General features: G+C 34.4%; 1 protein-coding gene across 20 annotated transcripts in view; it reads right to left on the reverse strand.

Annotated features, from left to right (window-relative positions):
- mast4 (microtubule associated serine/threonine kinase family member 4) overlaps nucleotides 1-20661 on the reverse strand; it is a 175906-nt gene that overhangs the window by 76848 nt on the left and 78397 nt on the right. For all 20 annotated transcript variants that reach the window (XR_012406374.1, XM_073951462.1, XM_009301828.5 and 17 more), the window contains one exon: nucleotides 3035-3066. Coding sequence is in view for 19 of the 20 variants with exons in the window: in XM_073951462.1 (XP_073807563.1) it covers nucleotides 3035-3066 (32 nt within the window). In the remaining variant the exon portion in view is untranslated. The remainder of the gene's footprint in view (nucleotides 1-3034; nucleotides 3067-20661) is intronic.

Here is a 20661-nt window from a genome sequence, read left to right on the forward strand (position 1 = left end):
CTGCTAAAGTGTTTCCAGAAAAGTGTGCCATATGCATCAGATGTTAAGCCAAAGGTCCATAATTGCTGCTTGCCATGATGTCTAAGGCTAAGACTAGTTCTTAGTGACTTTTCGGTTTAGTCCTGGTCATTACTGACAACTTTTCAGATTCAGGAGCATTGGTTTGCACTAAATGCATTGTGAAATACTCTTAGGCTGCATTCGAAATCGCCCCCTATACATTTAAATAGTGCATTATTAGAGGGAGCAGCCATTCTCATGGTGTCTGAAACCATAGTGGACGTTCTGAAGTTCACTCTATCAATTCCATACTGCACTCCAATAATGAGTGTACAACCCACACTCAACAGCCAGAGAGATTTATCAACCAGTAAAAACACAACTTGAGTGCTCAAATTCACTAACTCATCTTCATTCACTCTTGTAACAGGACTATATTAGTGGACTGATTTACAGTGTCTGAGTCCTAAAAAAAGGACTGTCAAACTCATATTTTTAAGATTTCGTACTAAATCAGCAAGTCAGGATCTATAGCCTTCAGTTGCTGTCGTTTCATACTATTCGTTTTCATTTTACAACATTATATTCTTGCATTATCTTGTCATATGTTACATAGATGTATCATGTTCCTTGTAAAATTTCAAAATAAAAGTTAAGGAGAAATAGCAAAAGATGTATCATCCCAGAAAAGCTGACTGATACAACAATAACAACACTGCTACATTTAAAGAAAACTGTTTGAAATTCAAAATCAGTGGCTGCGGTTTATCATACAGATTTGTTTATGTGACCTGTAAGTAATGCAAGTTTTATTAACCAAGCCTCTACCTTGCATCATAACAGATGATGAGGCACACATAAAAAGGTTTCATTACTCAAAGCAAAGGACAAATGCAAGTTGTATAAACAGAATTTAATAAAATTTAGAGGTTTTGCAGTATCACATTATGAAACCCTTTGAAAATGTAAATATGGTCATTGCTCACCTTTTACTCACCAATTCAAATCATTTCAACCATGTTCTTTTTTTTTCTTCTGTTCAATATATAAACAGTTTCTGTGCATATCTTTGTTTTTAAAAACAACAGCTGATCCCACCAACAATTATTTATGAATCAATAGACTAACCAATTCAATCAACCTTCAATTTTCTGTTTCAAATGCTGGTTTGCCATGGCATGACTAAACGATTCTTATGTTCCTGGTTGTGGCTTCTGATTGGACAATTCAGTGTTTAAGTCATGAGAAAAATACATCTTATAATTACATCTATTATACAAAACAACTGTTCACCAGTAGCTGATGATATTATAAAGCAGGAACATAAAACAAGAGGATGAGTTTGAGGTCTAGCCATCAAGAAGGCTAGGATTATATACATATGCTTTGTATGCATGCTGAACAACAAAGAAATCAAGAAATAATATGTAGATGCAAGCTATGCTTTAACAAGCTAATGTTTTGTGAGGGGGAAACTATTGTTTAGTCATCAACTTGCACAAAGAACCTCGAAATAGAAAGTAATTGGGAAGGTAATTTACATAAAGCTCATTTTCAGAAATTTAGCTACATTGGCATTTTTAAAATGTTTTGTCTCAGAAAATCATACAATAGCAATAATAATAATAATAATAATAATAATAATAATAATAATAATAATAATAATAATAATAATAATAATAATAATAATTATTATTATTATTATTATTATTATTATTACTATTATTATTATTATTATTATTATTATAGATAATAAAAATATACAGAAATAAAAAATAAACAAATAAAACTTAAAAAGTAAATTAGTATAACAGAGATAATGTTTTATGTCATCAGTTTATTTTCCAACATATTTATTTGACACAACAGCAAACCATTGAACATATCATAAGTCCATCACCATCTGTCTTTGTCACTTGGCCAAGAATAAAAAAAATATATATATAAAAAAAAAAAAATAACTGTAAAGACGTGGTGAGGCCAGATTAAGCCTATAATATTTTTAATGGTGTCCCTCCATTTCTCGTTTTAAAATAAGGGACCTACAGTACATACATAGTTTAATAAAAGCTCAAATAAATTTAAAAATAACACATCAATCTGTGAATAGTGTACCGCAACAGTCTGTGTTTTGTTCTGATAAGCCCATTATTTAAAGGAATTTTACGTGATTCACATGAGAATAAGTAAACAGTGGTGTTTGAGGCTCACGGTGAGGCCTTTTTCATGTACACTTTTTTTTTTTTTTAAAAATTCCAAAAACTCTCTTTTTTCAGCTGTGACTAAGTATATCCAGATTTTGTATTGCATGGCACATTTAAGACATTAAAAAAAAATAAATAAAAAAATAAATAAATAAATAAATATATATATATATATATATATATATATATATATATATATATATATATATATATATATATATATTTTTTTTTTTTTTTTAAATTCATACAAGCCATTTTTAAGAGGTTTACTACATGAGTAAAAACATTTTTTAGACTGCTATCAGTCAAAAGTTGTCAACAAGCAATTTACCAGAAAAATATCAGAAAAAAAGTATCTATAAAAGAATATTACAAAAACATACATACAAATATTTATCAAACTATAAGTCAAACAAGTATAAGCTTACCATCTTTGGTCTTTGTGAGTGTTGTTGGCATTTGGGGTAACATACGTTACTCAAATGACGTAGACCTTTAAAATATTCAATAATTGATTAATTAATTAATTACCTCCAATTTAATTTGAAATAATTCTCAAATAATTTTTATTTTAAAATAATTTTTATTTTATATTTTTGTCTGTATATACTGCTAATTGTAGTTCTTAGAAAGAAAATGGGAGTAGGCAAAAACAGTATCTGCAGAAAAAAACATCAGCAAAGAATGTTTGATTGGTGCATTTCTAACAGAAATATTTTAGGAAAGTCTGTTGGAGCTAAAATCTGAAACTCTTCAGACACCCTGGAACAGAATTGGACAGAACGGGACAAGCCTCTATTCAATTAAAACAATTAAATAGGTTTACTCACAGACTTCCTCGTCTAGGCAGGCTGAGCTCTTTCTGTAATAAAGCACACACATAAAAAAGGCAATTTAATAACATCATTGAACAGACCAAACATACAATTTCCAGGTCAGTCTCAAAACTTCCTGCAAGACTTAAAATGGTGTGCTGAACAATCAAGTGGTTATTCTAGTTAGTCATGCAAATTGGTCACCTTGACAGCCAATTAAGCAGTCTTTGCTTAGTCATTCATTGTCAGGTGACCCAGATTTCAACGATAACCCCAGCGGTGTCAGTGCTGACCCAGTTTTTATCTCTCCAGATCCATTCAGTCCCAAAGACAACATAAATATTTAACCTCTACCATTCACACAGCAAACATCTCTGTATGTGACAATAAAAACACCGGTAACATTTCTGCAGCCATTTTCATTCTAATGGGCAGATTTAGTACTCAAGAAACATTTCATATTATTAAAATGCAACAAACCTGCCTAAACGTTGTCCGTAGTCACTAAATCAAAACTTTACGAATTGCCTTGAGATTGCATTGCACTCTCAGCTCACATCATTCAAAGTAAAAGGTTCACATTGTCTCCCAATAATGTAAAGAATGACTAAGCAAAATTGTTTCTACTTAATAATGCGATATTAATTGTTTCATACTGAATCTTGCCTTCAAAAAGTGCTTCCTTGGTCTTATCCATATTTCTTTGCAGGTTAAACACAACAACACAACAAGTCGACCACAACAGGAAAAAAACCTGCAACTGCGTTTATTGCATTAATTTTTTTTTAAAGCATTATTATTTCAAAATTAATCACATGCGTTAAAGCACTAATTTTGACAGCACTAATTAATAATGTCAACAGACTGGTCTTAGCAACAGTCTGAATGTAAAGGAGGACTATAAGCAAAATTGTTTCTCCTTAATAATGCGAAATAAATGAGCTGCTTTCGAAAGCTCAAAAATAAAAAATAAAAAATACACATATTCTATTGTAAGCAGCAGCTGTCACTGCTTTCATTTGAATTGTTCTTTGAACAGTGTATTAAAAAGCCTATATTAACCGTGGGCCTGTGATCATTCTTTCATTATCACACACGGTATGTTTCACCTCCTTTCTTTTGTTTACAGTTATTTTTGTTAATGTAGTTTAATTATAATTTTTACAATAACATAGCTTTAATGGGAGATTACTCCCCGTTTATGTCTAGTTAACTGGTGATCTGGGACTATTAGCCAGGTCAGATTACTGTGCATATTTTACATGACAATAGTTATTTTTTTAAATGTAATGTTTTTTTAAGGTTTGAAAAAGTTAAAAGTTGTTGAATTAAAAAGTGCACATATAAAGCTATTTTCCTTGTTTTGACACATTAAAAGAAATGGTGGCTAAAGAAATACTTAATTGGTGTGGTCAGAGATAAATTTGTTAAATCCTTAATTTTGAGCCCTGATAAAATCAAAACTGATTGCATTGCGACATAGCCCATTTGCTCATGCACACTGAGCAAGCTAATACACGATACACACAAGAAGTGAAATAAATGAGAAGGCATGTGGACATAACATCTAAATTAAGTCATTTTAGCATGTCAAAGTCAAATTTATGCATATAAATATATTTTCCCAACAAGAAAAGTATGGCTAGTGAAAATGGCAAGTGGCTAGTAATGTTGGAAATCTACTAGCCACAGTGGCTGGTGATCAAAAAAATTAATGTTAAGCCCTGTATATATATATATATATATATATATATATATATATATATATATATATATATATATATATATATATATGTGTGTGTGTGTGTGTGTGTGTGTGTGTGTGTGTGTGTGTGTGTTAAATATTATACTATTATATTGCTTTTTACAATATTGCCTTTTGAGCATTTACAAAATAGTTACTCCATGAGCACATGTAATGATGTCAAAAGACCACAAGATGGCATTTGAGCAGATACAGTACATAAGTGGATTCAGTTTGAGGTCTTTCCACAAGAGAGAATTCAAGGTATTCTTAGCTGTGATACATGTTTTATGTAGGATTACCATTATAGGGTGATAAAATCAACACGCCTGCACATTTTTTAAACCCGATGTCAAATTCTTTGATGTTCATTGACTAAAAAGCTGAATTTCCATGACATCTAATGAACAGAAAAACAGGCAGCTGTTGAGTTGAACAACAGAAATAAAAAAAATAAGTTTACTAGTTGAAAATTGATAGATAAATAAAAATATACTGAACAAATAGTCCAGCCAAAAACAAAGCAATACACGTGAAACAACATGATGTTAAAAGGCAGAAAAATTACAGACTAAAACAAAACAGACTAGAAAAGACATTTTAAAATGTCACTAGATTCCAGAAATTCCAAAAGTAGACGGAACCCTGTATATAAACTGTTATTTGTAATTGATACTGATAAGCATTGTTTATGAATTTTCTGAGTTTTGTTTCTGTATCACACTCTTTAAGGGAAACTTAGTATACCCCTTTATATAAGATATAAAATAAGTCTTTAATGTCCCAAAAGTGTTACTGTGAAGTTTCACTACACAACTAATGTTTCATAACTCTTTAAATTGTTGTTTTGGTGACTGTTAAATGAGATTGGGCTCTTTTCAGAAGAGGGCGGAAAAACAAACCTGTGCATCAGCATAGCAGCAGATTCAAAACAAAAGTTATCATTGTGAAAAACAAAGAAGTTGCTCAGAAAAAGGCAGTCTACAGAGACTGGTGTTTATTTGTGCATCTAACACTCCACATTTATAATCCTCTAACGCTGTGTTCACACCAGTCCAAGGTTATTATAGTTAACGAAAACGAACAAAAAAACGAAAAATAAAAAATAAGAAATTGTCGTTATCTAAAATAAAAATAAAAAGAGAGTTTAAAAAAAACTAGAACTAACTGAAACTGTATTGTGTACAAACAAAACTAACTTGAAACTAACTAAAATTATAGCAAAAACCTCTTTTGTTTTCATATTTGTGAATGTATTTAATGCATAATCTTACTTTTAGCCTTTTAGAAGTAAATATAATCCGCGCTGCAGGTGTTTGTGTGACCCTTTGCACCTCAGAGTCTCCTGCTGCCATTGGCCAAATAGAGCCGCTTCTCCTCCAGTCATCCTCGCTGTAGCTCCGGCGACAAAAACAACGAGTGGACATGACAGCAGTATGGTGACAGCATTAAATATAGAGACTTAAAACTATTACTTTAACACAATTGTGCCCAATATTGGGTTTTGTTTCTATATCGCAATCACAAATTAATCTTTTTAACCGGATCTTCTAAGTGAACCGGTTGAACTAATTCACCAAATCAAACTGAATAATTTGAAACAATTCGCGTCTCCAGTAAGCACTTATCCTCCACCACTTATACCCCCCCCCCCCCCCGACTCAAAGTAATTCAATATATACTCTTTTTCAGTTATTAGAACAGTGACGTTACACTGAGAAGCGGTGAACCTATAATACTGTGCATGCGTGATTTAGTGAACCAAACGCAAACAGTACAGCCTGTTGTTTGACTGAACTAAACTTGAACAACTACAGCGCGAGCAAAACGAGGGCTTAAATGATCAGATCTGGTGAAAAACGCAAGTTTGTTTCATAACAGTAAATCGTAATGGAATTAAAATAAGTGAATCATGCTTCAGTTGGGTTGCAAAACTTTACTGCAAGACATTTTTAAGATCATGGTGATGTTTTAACTGACTGAAATTACTATTGCTGACTACAAAAGGTTGAGTCCGAACATCAACGTTAAATATCTGCACTTCCCATCACTACTGTGTGCCTAACCTCAGAGTAGCCTTGCACTCATATTGTACTTAGGGCTGCTATCTTGTGAGCTGTTGTATTTGTATTTGAATTTAAGGATGGGTAGATGGTTGTGGTAGATGATAGTGCTCATGTTTCCCCTAAATAAATGTTTCAGAAAAATGAGTTTTTATTATACAATATTTATCCTGTTGATTTTGAATGTTGCACCTAAAAAAAAAAATCCTCATTTAGAAAAAAAATAAATAAATAAAACTAATACTGAAACTATTAAAAACTAAACTAAAACCAAGTCATTTCAAAATATAGAAACTAATAAAAACTAGTAAATCGGCCTCTAAAGCTAATTAAAACTAACTGAAATTGAAAAAAGTCAAAACGAAATAGAAACTAAAACTTATTAAAAATCCAACACTATTATAACCTAGCACCAGACGCCATATGCACAGATAAATTGTGCTATTCGAGCGTAAATAGATGCGTGAACAATTTGAGTTTACTAGCTTCATTCGCGTGTCAAATTCACTTCACAATAGACGTTGAATCGCATCATGGGCAGGGTTTCAGTGTGCCAGGTGACTGTAGCTTCGTTACTAAATGGCTAACCTAGATTTTATTGAGAGAATAGCTGTGTTTATGTGCTTAATGAATGGCTCGCGCCACTTCATTCGCACGCATCGCGTCATTCGCCCATATCATGCCGCAGAATGTCTATTCGTGCCTTTGCATTGACTTAACATGTAAATCACTCGCACTTGACGATTTCTTGTCCGGTTTGAACGCAACATAAGTCGCTGACATTATCTTCAACAGGTGAAAACACTCATGGTAAATGGCAGCTTTCTTACTTAGGGCTGTTTATGCTAATGAGGGAGAGATTGCCACTAATGAGTGGGGCTTTTTTTCACCTCTGATAATGTGTACAAAGGGAGAATATCAATCAAAGTGTTTCAGTAACAATTACCATCAGGGACTGAATGTATTCACACACATAACTGCCACACAACTATGTTTAAAAATGTATTTTTATATAGATCATCATAGCAGATGGAGAGTGCCTCCCAAAAAAACAAAGATACAAGACCCCTTAATTCAGTTAATTCAGCATTGCCCACGGTGGCTTAAATGACCGTAAAAGACATGTTGAGGTGAGTAGTGTCATTACGTGAGCATTTTATTTAGGTCTATATCAGGGCTGTCAGGAAAACTAAAAATTTCCTTCCTTCCTTCCTTCCTTCCTTCCTTCCTTCCTTCCTTCCTTCCTTCCTTCCTTCCTTCCTTCCTTCCTTCCTTCCTTCCTTCCTTCCTTCCTTCCTTCCTTCCTTCCTTCCTTCCTTCCTTCCTTCCTTCCTTCCTTCCTTCCTTCCTTCCTTCCTTCCTTCCTTCCTTCCTTCCTTCCTTCCTTCCAACCATCCATCCATCCATCCAACTATCTATCTATCTATCTATCTATCTATCTATCTATCTATCTATCTATCTATCTATCTATCTATCTATCTATCTATCTATCTATCTATCTATCTATCTATCTATCTATCTATCTATCTATCTACCAAAAAGACATGGAAGCAGACTTGTCAGTTACATCCAACAAACGTAAGTAATAGTGTACTATTTAAACAGAATTCATGTGTTTATGTGAAATTCTTTCTAATTACTTCCAATTAGGAAATCACAACATCTCCCTGAAACAGGTTTTTGCAGGTTGGCATGTCTGCACTCTATATGCATACATTCCTGGCCCATTGCTTACAAAAATGGGGTGCTTTACTTCAGCAGCAGCTAGTTCTGAACTTCCAATGTGTGACTGTGACTTCAAGCTCTGCCGTATAGTGCTGCGGCACCCTGTGATACCGTAACCTCACGCTACTCAAAAATAATGAATGAAAAGGAGAGCTGGAGCTGCTGCAGAGCACAGCGGGGAACAGCAGTGAAATGGTGCGACTCTGGTTTACCCATGAATTCAACACTGGGCAGGCTCACCCACAGCCGAACATGAATATATGCATTACTATTCACTCTCAAAGCTTCTAGGAGAGATGTGCCTGAGGAAAGTCAGGAATGATTGAATTACATTTCCATCATGTTACATTGGAATGCTAAAAAAAAGGCATGGGGAAGTTAAGGAGTATCAGACTGTGAACAATGTGAAAATGAGGATGAGGAAGATCCATATAATAAAAACAATCATTAAAAATGTAAAAGTCTTACAACAAACACTTGATATTTTGAATTACAAGATCATTAAAAAAAATATTAAACAATATAGATTGTAAAAGTTTGGTAGTGATAATTGCAGTATCAAAATTCCAGAACTTAGCCAGGCAAATATTTGACTTGGGTTGCGCTCAAATGATGTTTACTGAATGCTTATGCAGTATAAACATAACCTCTGGTCAAAACAAAACTGTTCAATAAAAAACAGAGCAAACCATCACAAACAAATGAATGGATATATGGTGAACCAGAAAATGTACACAACCAAGCATATCAACATAGATAAAAACTGTACATGTGACTGAGCACTATGAATGAATTACAATAAAGAAGAAGAAGAAGAAGAAATACGAATACGAATACAAATAAGAATATAAATAAGAATATGAATACAAATACGAATACGAATAAGAATATGAATAAAAATATACATTTGAATACAAATATGAATACAAATAAGATTAAGAAGAAAAAGAAAAATAAGAAATGCTTTTTAATTTAACACATTACAGAATGTAATGTATTCTTGTGATGGTAAAGCTACAGCTAAAGCTATACCTCCTACAAAATCTTCCATTCAAATTTCAACATTTAATATTATTAAACAGTTGTGCTGGTTATTATTTATTCTTAAGTATCATGTATAAAAATTATTTATTAATTTGTTCATTCCAAGGAACCACAATGTTTTTTTTTATAAATTAAAATTCTTTGTTCTACATTTGTTCAGCTATACATATCTTGGCTTAAAAGTATTAACAATTAACCTTTGTGTATCGTTCAAATTGACTAGTGGCTGTTTTTGCTTTGACTTCCATTATAACCACATTTTTGATTGCAAAACCATGACACCATATAATCATGCATTCTTAATTGATAGTTCTTTTCCCTTTTGAAAGGGAAGGTAAAGCTTCCAATTTTTACTGTCGATCATTAGTTGGCACCTTTAACTCTTTAGATTTTGGCCTGTGCCAAAAGGTTTCTGGCTATATGGAGTTCTATGGAGCAGACTATAGTAATGTCTATGGAGCAAATTATAGTGTTTGTTTATATATAAACACTTACTAATTTTACTATGTTCTGAGAGAGGAGCGGATTACCTTTTTTTTTTTTTTTTTTTTAAACATATCAAGGTAACTGTGCAAAGGTCTCTTTCACACTCTCAATGGCACACACATGCACACACTATACTCCATATAACCATATAATGTTAAAGGGTCACGAAACACCAAAAAACATATTTAAGCTGTTGAAAGTCATATATATGTCCCATGCTGCTAAAAACACTATTAGGACACATATTTCACTAAAAAGTAAAAATAGGTTGTTTTTGCGTTATTTCGAGCAAATTCGTACATCCGGTTTGAAATTAATTTTTGAAGCAGCGCCACGGCCATGAGATCTTAGTGTGTATTCCAGCGTGTAGACTGGACCTCTGTACCAGGGAGTGCCTTATTACGTCTCTGAGTGTGCTGCATTAATGCATGAGTAAGGCTTGGTTCAAATCAATTAACGCGCTATATTGTGCAACTTATTATTCATTAATATTACAGTGTTCAGATGGCAGAGAGACGCCACGTTGTTTTGCAAAAAAAAGCGTGCAATGTTGCATTTATAATTTGCTGCAGAGAGGGTTTTGTTTTCATTTTCTCTCTATGAGAGCGCAGCTGGACTCACGTGTGGATTGCAGTGCACGCGATGCGCAGCAACAATACGTGTATAAGGAACATTGTTTACCCGAGAGCTTTTCTCATCTGGAAATGGTGAGATCAGGATTTGCTTCTCGTCTCCTCTTAATAAAGACGCAGCTCTAGTTGGTGTTGATTGTCCTGTCTCTACAGAATTGGTAAGTGAGCGACCAGTGGCCTTTGTTTGTTTATTCAGATGGCAAAGTTAGTTTGTATCGAACTAACCATTAGACCGAGTGTAAACATGTTAGCACCACAATCAAACTTACCATTGTGTAGGATTTTCGCCACATTTTGTGACAGAAATAACACAGCTTTCTGATGCTACCTGCCGAGTGCATGTAAGTTTCCGGGAAATGCTGAGGTATTTTTCTTCTCATTCGCCATGTGGTAACAAACATTGCATGAAAAATACACGCTTAAAGCAGCTCCTCGAATCAAATATCTCGTTTGTCATGAGGGGCATGAATAAATTCCCTAAATGAAAGAGCCAAACTGCAGTTAAAGTCCACCATTTAATAATTTGTCAAATAATTTGATTACTGATGTCCATGTAAACACAATCACTGTCTTTCTCCCCTGTGTAAGTGTGTGTGTGTGTGTGTGTGTGTGTGTGTGTGTGTGTGTGTGTGTGTGTGTGTGTGTGTGTGTGTGTGTGTGTTTTGACTCTGTGAAAATCAGCGCATGCCCAAATTGACATTCCCATTTTTATGCACATTTTCTAGAGACCCTCCCTCTTTTGCTCCTCCGACACTACCCCCTAAACAGAGCTGGACACGCCCACTTTCCTGACTTAGAGGTGTGAAAAGAGGGGGTTTCATGGCCCTTCAAGCTAAAAGCTAAGCTTTTTTTTGCCCAGCAACTAATGATCAACAGTAAGAATTACAAATTGTATGTCTTCCCAACAGGGAAAACCAGCAATAATCAAGAATGCATGATTATATTATGTCAAGGTTTGCAATTAAAAAAATAATAATTTTGAAAACATCCTCAACAGAACACAAGGGTTAAAGCAAACATATAAGCAATTTTTACGTCATCTAAAAGCATCCAAATTTCACTCTTTCATCTGCAGCTTTTGAACGCAGATGCATATCATCTTTAAACTATGAACAAATTGTATCTGAGGTCAGCAACATAAGGTCATGGCACTGTCTGTTTGATGACAACTACTGTATACCTTCAGTAAATGGCAGCATCTAATTCTAACAAAAATTTCCAGGATAAAGTCTATATAAAGTGCAGCAATCCAGCCAAGTAGCTCCGCTCCTCTTATCAAATACAACAGTGAAAACAGTAAAACACCTGTTTTCTATTTAAGTGTGCTTCTGCATGTCCTGACCACGAAACTTCCTATAACATCCCATCTACATCAAAGCTTTAGCAATACTATTTTAAAGACCTTGCCATGATAGCGTATTAATAATTCCCTTTGAATTTGCTGCATTTCTGCACCATCTCCAGATCAAAAGTGTGGCAATATGAAATGCTGACTTGTATCTGCAAGGGCTTCCCCCCCTCATTCAACACATCTTTTTCCCCTTCCATTCCCAGTTACTATTAGAAAAGGTTAACCAGATCTACCATCTGTTTCTTGCCCCCAGGGACAGTGGCGCTGAGCCCTGCAGTCAAGAGGAGCAATGTTTACATTAAGATTTATGATAAGACAAATAATTAAACTGCAAAGACAAAGCAAGCAGAGTGACTCACTCTTTACAATGGCAAGGGGAATCTGTTACATCCTGTTTAAATTCTACAGTTACCCAAATGAAAAATTAAACATCACAAAAAGCAATTCTACAGTGACACGGTGGCTCAGTGGTTAGCACTGTGGCCTCACAGCAAGAAGGTCGCTGGTTTGAGTCCCGACTGAGTCAGTTGGCATTTCTGTGAGGAGTCTGCATGTTCTCCCTGTGTTAGTGTGGGTTTCCTCCATTTGCTCCAGTTTCCCCACAGTCCAAACACATGGGACCATAGGTTATACCTAATTATAACACATGGGACTATAGGTTTAACCTAATTGCCTGTAGTGTATGGGTGTTTCTCAGTACTGGGTTGCAGCTTGAAGCGTATTCACTGTGTAAAGCATATGCTTGATCAGTTGACAGTTCATTCTGCTGTGGCAACCCCTGATGAATAAAGGGACTAAGCCAAAGGAAAATTAACGAATGAATGAACATGCAATTCTTAAAAGGAGACTTCTGTGAATAAAAGAATAAATACACATACACACGCATATACATGTACAAATATACATATACACACATACATACAAACACAAACACAAAATTACTGTACATGCATACACTCTGATGCATACACACACTGGTATTGGCGGTTTACGAGAACTCACCATATAGGCATAATGTATTGTATACTGTAAAAGACACATATTATATGGCCCTATCCTTAAACTTAACTCCACAAGAAACTTGTGGCAAATTATGAATGTCAAAAGACCCCATAAAGTATGATTAAGCATTTTGAATTACATCGCACACAAACACGCACATTTTGTCATAAGCCTATTTCTCATGTCATAAGATAATTTCCACAACGCTCAACCAGCTCTTTTACATATGATGTATTCAAAGACATGTTTCTAGACATTTTGGAACCCAAAGCAGGAATATTATTGATAAGTACTATTATTTACTTAAACATTGGATGACGTGAGCTTTCCTCTCTAATTGGCAAAGTATATTTTCGTTGCTTGACAGATTGTAATGGCAGAAACAGGCTCGACTACTGTAGTGTTGGAGTGCCTGTTTTCCATACAGCATTGGTTTGATCACCACTCTGTGTTGAACTGGAGAAATTACTGTACTGTACATTTACACTTAAAATTTTAGCTGAATTTACCTTTTTTATTGCTGCTTATTACCTATGACTAGAAACGATGCTGACAATGTTGATGTTATTTATCACTGACTAAACAGGCTGTTCAATAACAAAAGAGAGGAACAATAAAACTAAATCAAGAATCTCATGTCATATGGCAGTTTTGGGCAATTACTTTGTCATTCACTTAGGATGTTCCCTTCTTTTTTTAACTGACAAATTTTGTTTCTCCTAGTACATTTTCAACTGTCAGGATGGATAGATAAAAACGGACATCCTGCTCGTTTATTGTCAAACATCTTTTTAACTTTTGTTGCTTTAAATGAAACCACCACAAATTATATGCTTGACAATATAAATCACCATCAGTCAAAAATAATATTTACTGTAGTCTTTGGGTAACCATTGATTTAAACCTCATGCGCATCCATGAATGTTGCTGTATTTACATGGCCTGTAGAATTTAATTATTACAATTATTGTACATGATATGGAATGCATGCTAATGTTCTAAAACGGATTTTTAATAGTGCATCACATGTGTCATGTGATTTAAATGTGATAGAACATGCACATGTGTTTTTTTTTTTTTTCTGTAGGGAAAGCATTCCTTTGTTTATTTTTCAATGAAGCCTAAAAAGTTTATTCTATAGTATCTCTAAATTTTTTTTAAAAAATAAATAAATAAAGGGGTTGCAGGTATAACAAAAATGCCCTTCAGCTGTTACTCATTCACAAAACAACAGAGCCTTTCATACACCCCAAAATGACTTGCGGCATGTTCAATCTACTTATTTAAACTATGTTGAAACAGCACAATTTTAAGTTTTTTGGGGGGGACAACTTCTTTTTTAAAGTTTAATTCACTTTAATTTGTAAAAATTATTAGGTTAACTTAATTTAGGTAAACTTCTTTATGTTGTCACAACACAAATCAATTGTGAGGAACCCAGCAGTTTTTTTGCTGGCATATCTCACTCCAAATACTTTATAAACACAAACCTGTTACAGTACCTCATTATATTTTATTGCACCAAATAGTGTTGCTTGGCAACCATTTTGCTAAATGATGCTGAAGAAAAATCTGTTATTTTATAATGTTGAACTTTAGTAAGTGTTGTAGCAACATTATTTATTTAAAATAGAATAAAATTACCCATTTAAGTTATTCACAGACAACGTATTATAAGAAACATTATAACCTTGCAAATTCAGTGTGAAACTGCTGTAATGCTGCATGTGGTGCAGGTAACTCAGAAGACAAGTAAACATGTTGTAATTTTTAAGTTCTATGAGGTTGGCAAGCTGGAATCTCATAAGGTTAATGCCAATATTGCATGAACAAATTGTTCTCAACAAACATATAGCTAATTGCCTATATGACTATTGCTTGGCAACTATTCTGCTATCTGAGCTACAGGAAATTATTATTTTGCTCGGTGTTATTTAGTGAAACCTTACTTTGTGTATAGAATAATCATTATATAATCACAATAAACCACGTGAAACTGTGGTTTACAGTAAATTTTATGAAAACTAAGGAGGCTATAGTAGCATCTCTTAACAGCTATAATTTCATTAGAAACCATGGCTTCACAATGCTTATTGCTTTAATAAAATGACATATATTTGCATTAATTTAAATATATGTGAATAATCATATCATTGAAATTACGTGCCTAAGCCTAAATTTTTGCTCAATGTGAGATATGTTGTGCTGGGTACATTTTGTTAAACATTTTAATCCACTAGAGGGCACAGCGTAAATGTTTTCAAATAAAATACGTTACTTATAGGGAAGAGTTTGTTGTTTCAGAAACACATCCTTTATGCGTCCACAAGACTTTAGTCAAAGTTTTGATGTACAGATCTCCAAGTGAACCACTGTTTTAAATCCAACCATGAGTGTTTTAAAAAGAATATGTAAGAGAAACGTACATTGTAACCATGTACAGTAGTTGTACCCCAATTTCACATTGCTTATATCTCTCTTGTTGACCTGTGCTCAACTCTGAGCACTCTGCATCACAAGAACAACACCATACAAAGTAAGCTACTGAGCAAACTGACCGCACCAGAAACGTTGTCCAATTGGAGATGGAGTGGTGAGGCAAATGTAATCAGTTACAAATTATGGATATCATTAAATTATCTTTTGGTATTTATTTGGTGTTGTACAAAAGAAAATAACTCTTTATTCTTCAACAAATGTCTCTGTGATAATCATTAGTGGGAACAAAATTATTTGGTGTGAAAATGCCCTGTAGGGTAGCATTCATTTTCCCCTTTTTCCCATTTTGAAAATGAGTAAAACATACAGTTTCACAAAAAAAGTAGGCTGAGTCACATATTTCTAATGAGCCTATGGTACATTTACAGTACTACTTTGTAGTGCACATCTGCTTAATTTTTTTTTTATTGCCTTACAATTTACACAGATTTTACAAAAAAAAAAAAGGTGAGTAGATTATTTCTAAAATGACCAAGGTAAAGAAAAGGTAAGCAAACCTTTAAATGTGTTGCTCAGTAAAAATGAAGAACATAGCATTCATTGCAGAGTTTGTATTGGTCACACAGGCCTGAGGCCAGTGGGTCGGGATCAAGGGTTGTGAAGAGCTATAGAGGTCAATCCAGCTAATAATGTGGTCATAGCACTGAGAGATCCCTCAGGGCCACAGACCAGTGTTTTCATCATCTGCAAAGGTCAGCTGATATGACAGACTGCATGAAGGAACGTGCCTAGCTTCCCTTCACACCATCATATCTGTTGCTCTGCAGAATGTTGTCCTTTACTCCGACCACTCAATGTTTTCTTATTCTGAGAATGTCTGTAATATGGTATGTCTAAAAGACTGTACAAAATGCACTGATACAGTGGGCTAAGGCAACAACTACTGTATATGCTGAAAGCTTGTTTCTTTTCAATGTGTTAGTGGCCTGTGTTCATAGAGACTATCATCTCAGCTGTCACAGTACACACAGATACCCAGTACTCTGCTTTCACTCCTCATATGATTTACTAAAATACTGTTTCAGCTTACATTTTTCTACTCAGTGATTTATATAAAGTAAAGAGGTGTCAACTGCTGCAGTTCATCCGGAAAGTATTCATAGCTCTTCACTTTTTTTCACATTTTATGTTACAGCCTTATTGCAAAATGGAATAAATGTATTTATTTCTTCAAAATTCTACACACAATACCCCATTATGACAATGTGAAAAAAAGATTTTTTTGAAATTGTTGCAAATTTATTCAAAATGAAAAATTACATGTAAAAAAGTATTAACAGCCTTTGCCGTAAATCTCTAAATTGAGCTCAGGTACATTCTGTTTCCACTGACCATCCTTGACATCTTTCAGCAGCTTATTTGGAGTTCACCTGTGGTAAATTAAATTGACTGGACATGATTTAAAAAGACATACACCTGTCTAAGGTCCCAGGGTTAACAGTGCATGTCAAAGCACAAACCAAGCATGGAGTCAAAGGAATTGTCTGTAGACCTCCGAGACAGGATTATTTCGAGGCACAAGGCTGAGGAAGGTTACAGTTGCAGTGGCCTCCATCATCCATGAGTGGAAGATTTTGGAACCACCAGGACTCTTCCTAGAGCTGGCCGGCCATCTAAGCAGAGTGATCAGGAGAGAAGGGCCTTAGTCAGAGAGGTGATCAATAAGTTGGTCATTCTGTCTGAGATGCAGCGTTCTTCTGTGGTGAGAGGAGAACCTTACAGAAGGACAACCATCTGTGCAGCAATCCATTAATCATGGCTGTATGGTAGAGTGGTCAGACGGAAGCCACTCCCCGACTGGAACTTGCCAAAAGGCATCTAAAGAACTCGTAGACCACGAAAAAACAAAAGGCTCTGGTCTGATGAGACTAAAATTAAACTCTAGAGTGAATGCCAGGCATTACGTTTGGAGAAAACCAGGCACCACTCATCAGCAGTCTAATAACATCCCTACAGTAAAGCATGGTTGTGGCAGCAACATGCTGTGGAGATGTTTTTTTAGCAGCAGGAATTGGAAGACTAGTCAAGATAGAGGAAAAGATGAATGCAGCACATCTCCACAGCATGAGGCTGCCACAACCATGCTTTACGGAAAATCTGCTCCAGAGTGCTCTTGACCTCAGGAGTTTATCTTCCAGCAAGACAATGACCCCAAGCACACCACCAAAATATCAATGGAAAGGTTTCACAACAACTTGGTGAGTGTAATTGAGTGGGCCAGCAAGAGCCCAGACCTAAATTCTATTGAACATCTCTGGAGAGATCTGAAAATGGCTGAACACTTTTGCTTTGGAATACGGCTGTGCCAAAATAAAAATAAAAAAAATTTAGAAAAAGTGAAGAGCTATAAATACGTTCCGGATGCCTTGTACATTGACTCATCAACTCATCGACATAAATGTTGTTCAATTGCTATGCAATTTGCCATTATTATTTCTCTTTACTGAGATATACATATTTTGAATCATTTTAATTATTCATCCAAATATTAATATTCTTTGCCTGCATGCTTCAGTAAAACAACAATGTTATGATTTTTATCATCAATAAGAAAAAAACAATAAAAAAGACAACAAAGAAGATGAAAAAATGACAAAGACAAGGATAAAGAAAATAAAGAAGACAATGAAGAAGGTGTAGAAGAAATCTGAAACACTGCAATATGACTTTGCATGCAACTGATGCCATTTAGAAAATTTCAACATCACAAGCAAAGCTGAAATAGCAATACATGACTTGCAAATATGAATACGACATTCAACATAAACAAACAACATAAAACAATTAATCGTTGTAATTTTTTTCTGACTTAGAGCTTAAAGCATCCCAGTCTCACTATCCAATTTTAACAGTTCATCAGTATTTATGTCAGTCAGACCTACAGTACTGTACTTTTGCAATTTCAGAATTTTTTCTTAATTATTTTTTTTTCAAAGTCTCTAAAAAGTCCAGCTTCACTTACCGTCAAGCAATCCAAGGCTAGACTAGACTTTATGTAAGGCTAAATCCCCATTTTTTTCCTCCATTTTATGATTCTTCAGCAGCCTAAGAAGCGTGTGAAGAAGTGTGTATTTACTGGCCAAGAGTCGGGCTCCCACTGCTAGATTAACACTGTGTCAACTGAACAGATAGGCAGCATATGGCATGCAGTGCATACAAATTTAACTTAGATGTGCTGATAACTTCCAGAAGAGCTGAACACACACTGTGCTGGACTGGTGGGCATTTGATGTTGCCATGAATACAGAAAGAACTCAAAACTACACCACATATCAAAACAAACATGCTGCTATTGCAGTATTAGATCTTCAGTTGAAGGTAGTGTGTGGACATACTATATAATATGAGTTTGATAAGACAAAGCGTACAATGTATTATATTATAATAAGGGGTGTTAATAGATTAAAATGTTTAATCCTTTAATGAAACAAGTACAATTAGTCAGTTACAATGTACAGTAATAGTACAGACAATTTGATTGAGAAATTAATCTCAACTGAAAAATCTTAACTAAGAAAAAGCATCATAAAGACATACATCAGCATCAGAAAAATATAAAGATAATTTAAAAAGTGCTTCAAAGACAAACTATTGGCAGCCAAAGCAGTTAACACCATCATTTGATATTCCTTTTGTTACTTAAAATATGTTTTAATCAATGTCACCAATGGATATTTGTAAAGTAAATATTCATATTATATCATATTATTTATCATTTTATATATCAAATAATTTATCAAATATAATAATGTCATATTCTATATTATTTATCAAATCATATAGAGAACAAAAATAAAAATAAACAAAGCCTTGTGTTTATCACAAATCTCGACTTGTGAATTCATATGTGAAATATGCACATTAATCATGTGGAAAATGAGAATTGACTAATGTGTCCATACAGGCATCTTTCATTAGACAGTATCAATCACAAACCTCTCATATTTGTCAGCCTTTGTGAATGTCTCTAAGATAACTCACTATACCGATAAATCTAATTTAAAAGCAAATTATTAAAATGCAAACAATCAGCATGCATTCAGTATATGACAACAGGATTTGCTATTTTCCATAAATATCTTTTGATTACCAAGACCACACAGACTATAATCAAATAAAACCCAGTCCGCATGCCTCAAAAAGGGCAAATAGTTACTTCCATGCAAAAAGAAACGCAATTACATGTGCACATCTCATTAAAAAACAAAACCCCACCTCTTTGTATTAGACCAGACCTATATGTGAAGAGAAGCTCAATGGAACTAAACAAATGTAAATAGAGAGGCAACCCCATGAGACTTCTCAGAACACACATTCACTGCAACTGTAATTACAAAGCTAATACACCCCCACTACTGTCTATTAATTCTAATTACCTGCCAGTATATTTACTACCCATTTCAATATGTTCAGCTGACAACAATATCATGGTGGAACAAGTCAATACTAGAAAATATAACCTGTATGACCCGTGGTTTATTTGCTAAGCAATGTTTACTGAATGTAATGCCATAGGCAGAATATTAGGGGTATGGAAAATCTGGTCAGTGCAGTAGAAAGTAAACATGGCTGGTCATTTTTAAGCCTTGTTCTTCCTTCTAAAAAGCAATGTTTGGCCACCATAGCCTGCTGGCCTTTAAAATCAGCAATTTTATTTGGATATATTTTATACCCTATAGGACAAAGCAACATTTTAGTTCTGACATAACATTCATTTAATCAACAGATGCAATGCAATTTAAGTCATAACAAAATCAGACAAGTGCAAAAATTTGGACACCCCAACAAAATAAGGACATCAATCTTTTGAAGAACCACCTTTTGCTGAAATAATAGCCTGTAGACACTTCTTATAGCCAAGGGTATTTCCCTGAATTCTTGCTGAAGGCATTTTTGGTCACCCTTTCAAAATTACTCCGGTTCAGTAAGGTTCGATGGGTGCTGAGCATGAAAGGTCCTTTTCAAATTAATTAATAGATTATAAATGATGTTCAGGTCTGGGGACTGGGAATGCCCTTCCAGAACATTGTATCGTGTCTTGAAGATGAATTACTAGGTAGATCTGGAACTGTGCTTTCGGTCATTGTCCTGCTGAA

The sequence above is a fragment of the Danio rerio genome, chromosome 5, assembly GCF_049306965.1.
Source record: "Danio rerio strain Tuebingen ecotype United States chromosome 5, GRCz12tu, whole genome shotgun sequence".
Lineage (NCBI taxonomy): Eukaryota > Metazoa > Chordata > Actinopteri > Cypriniformes > Danionidae > Danio > Danio rerio.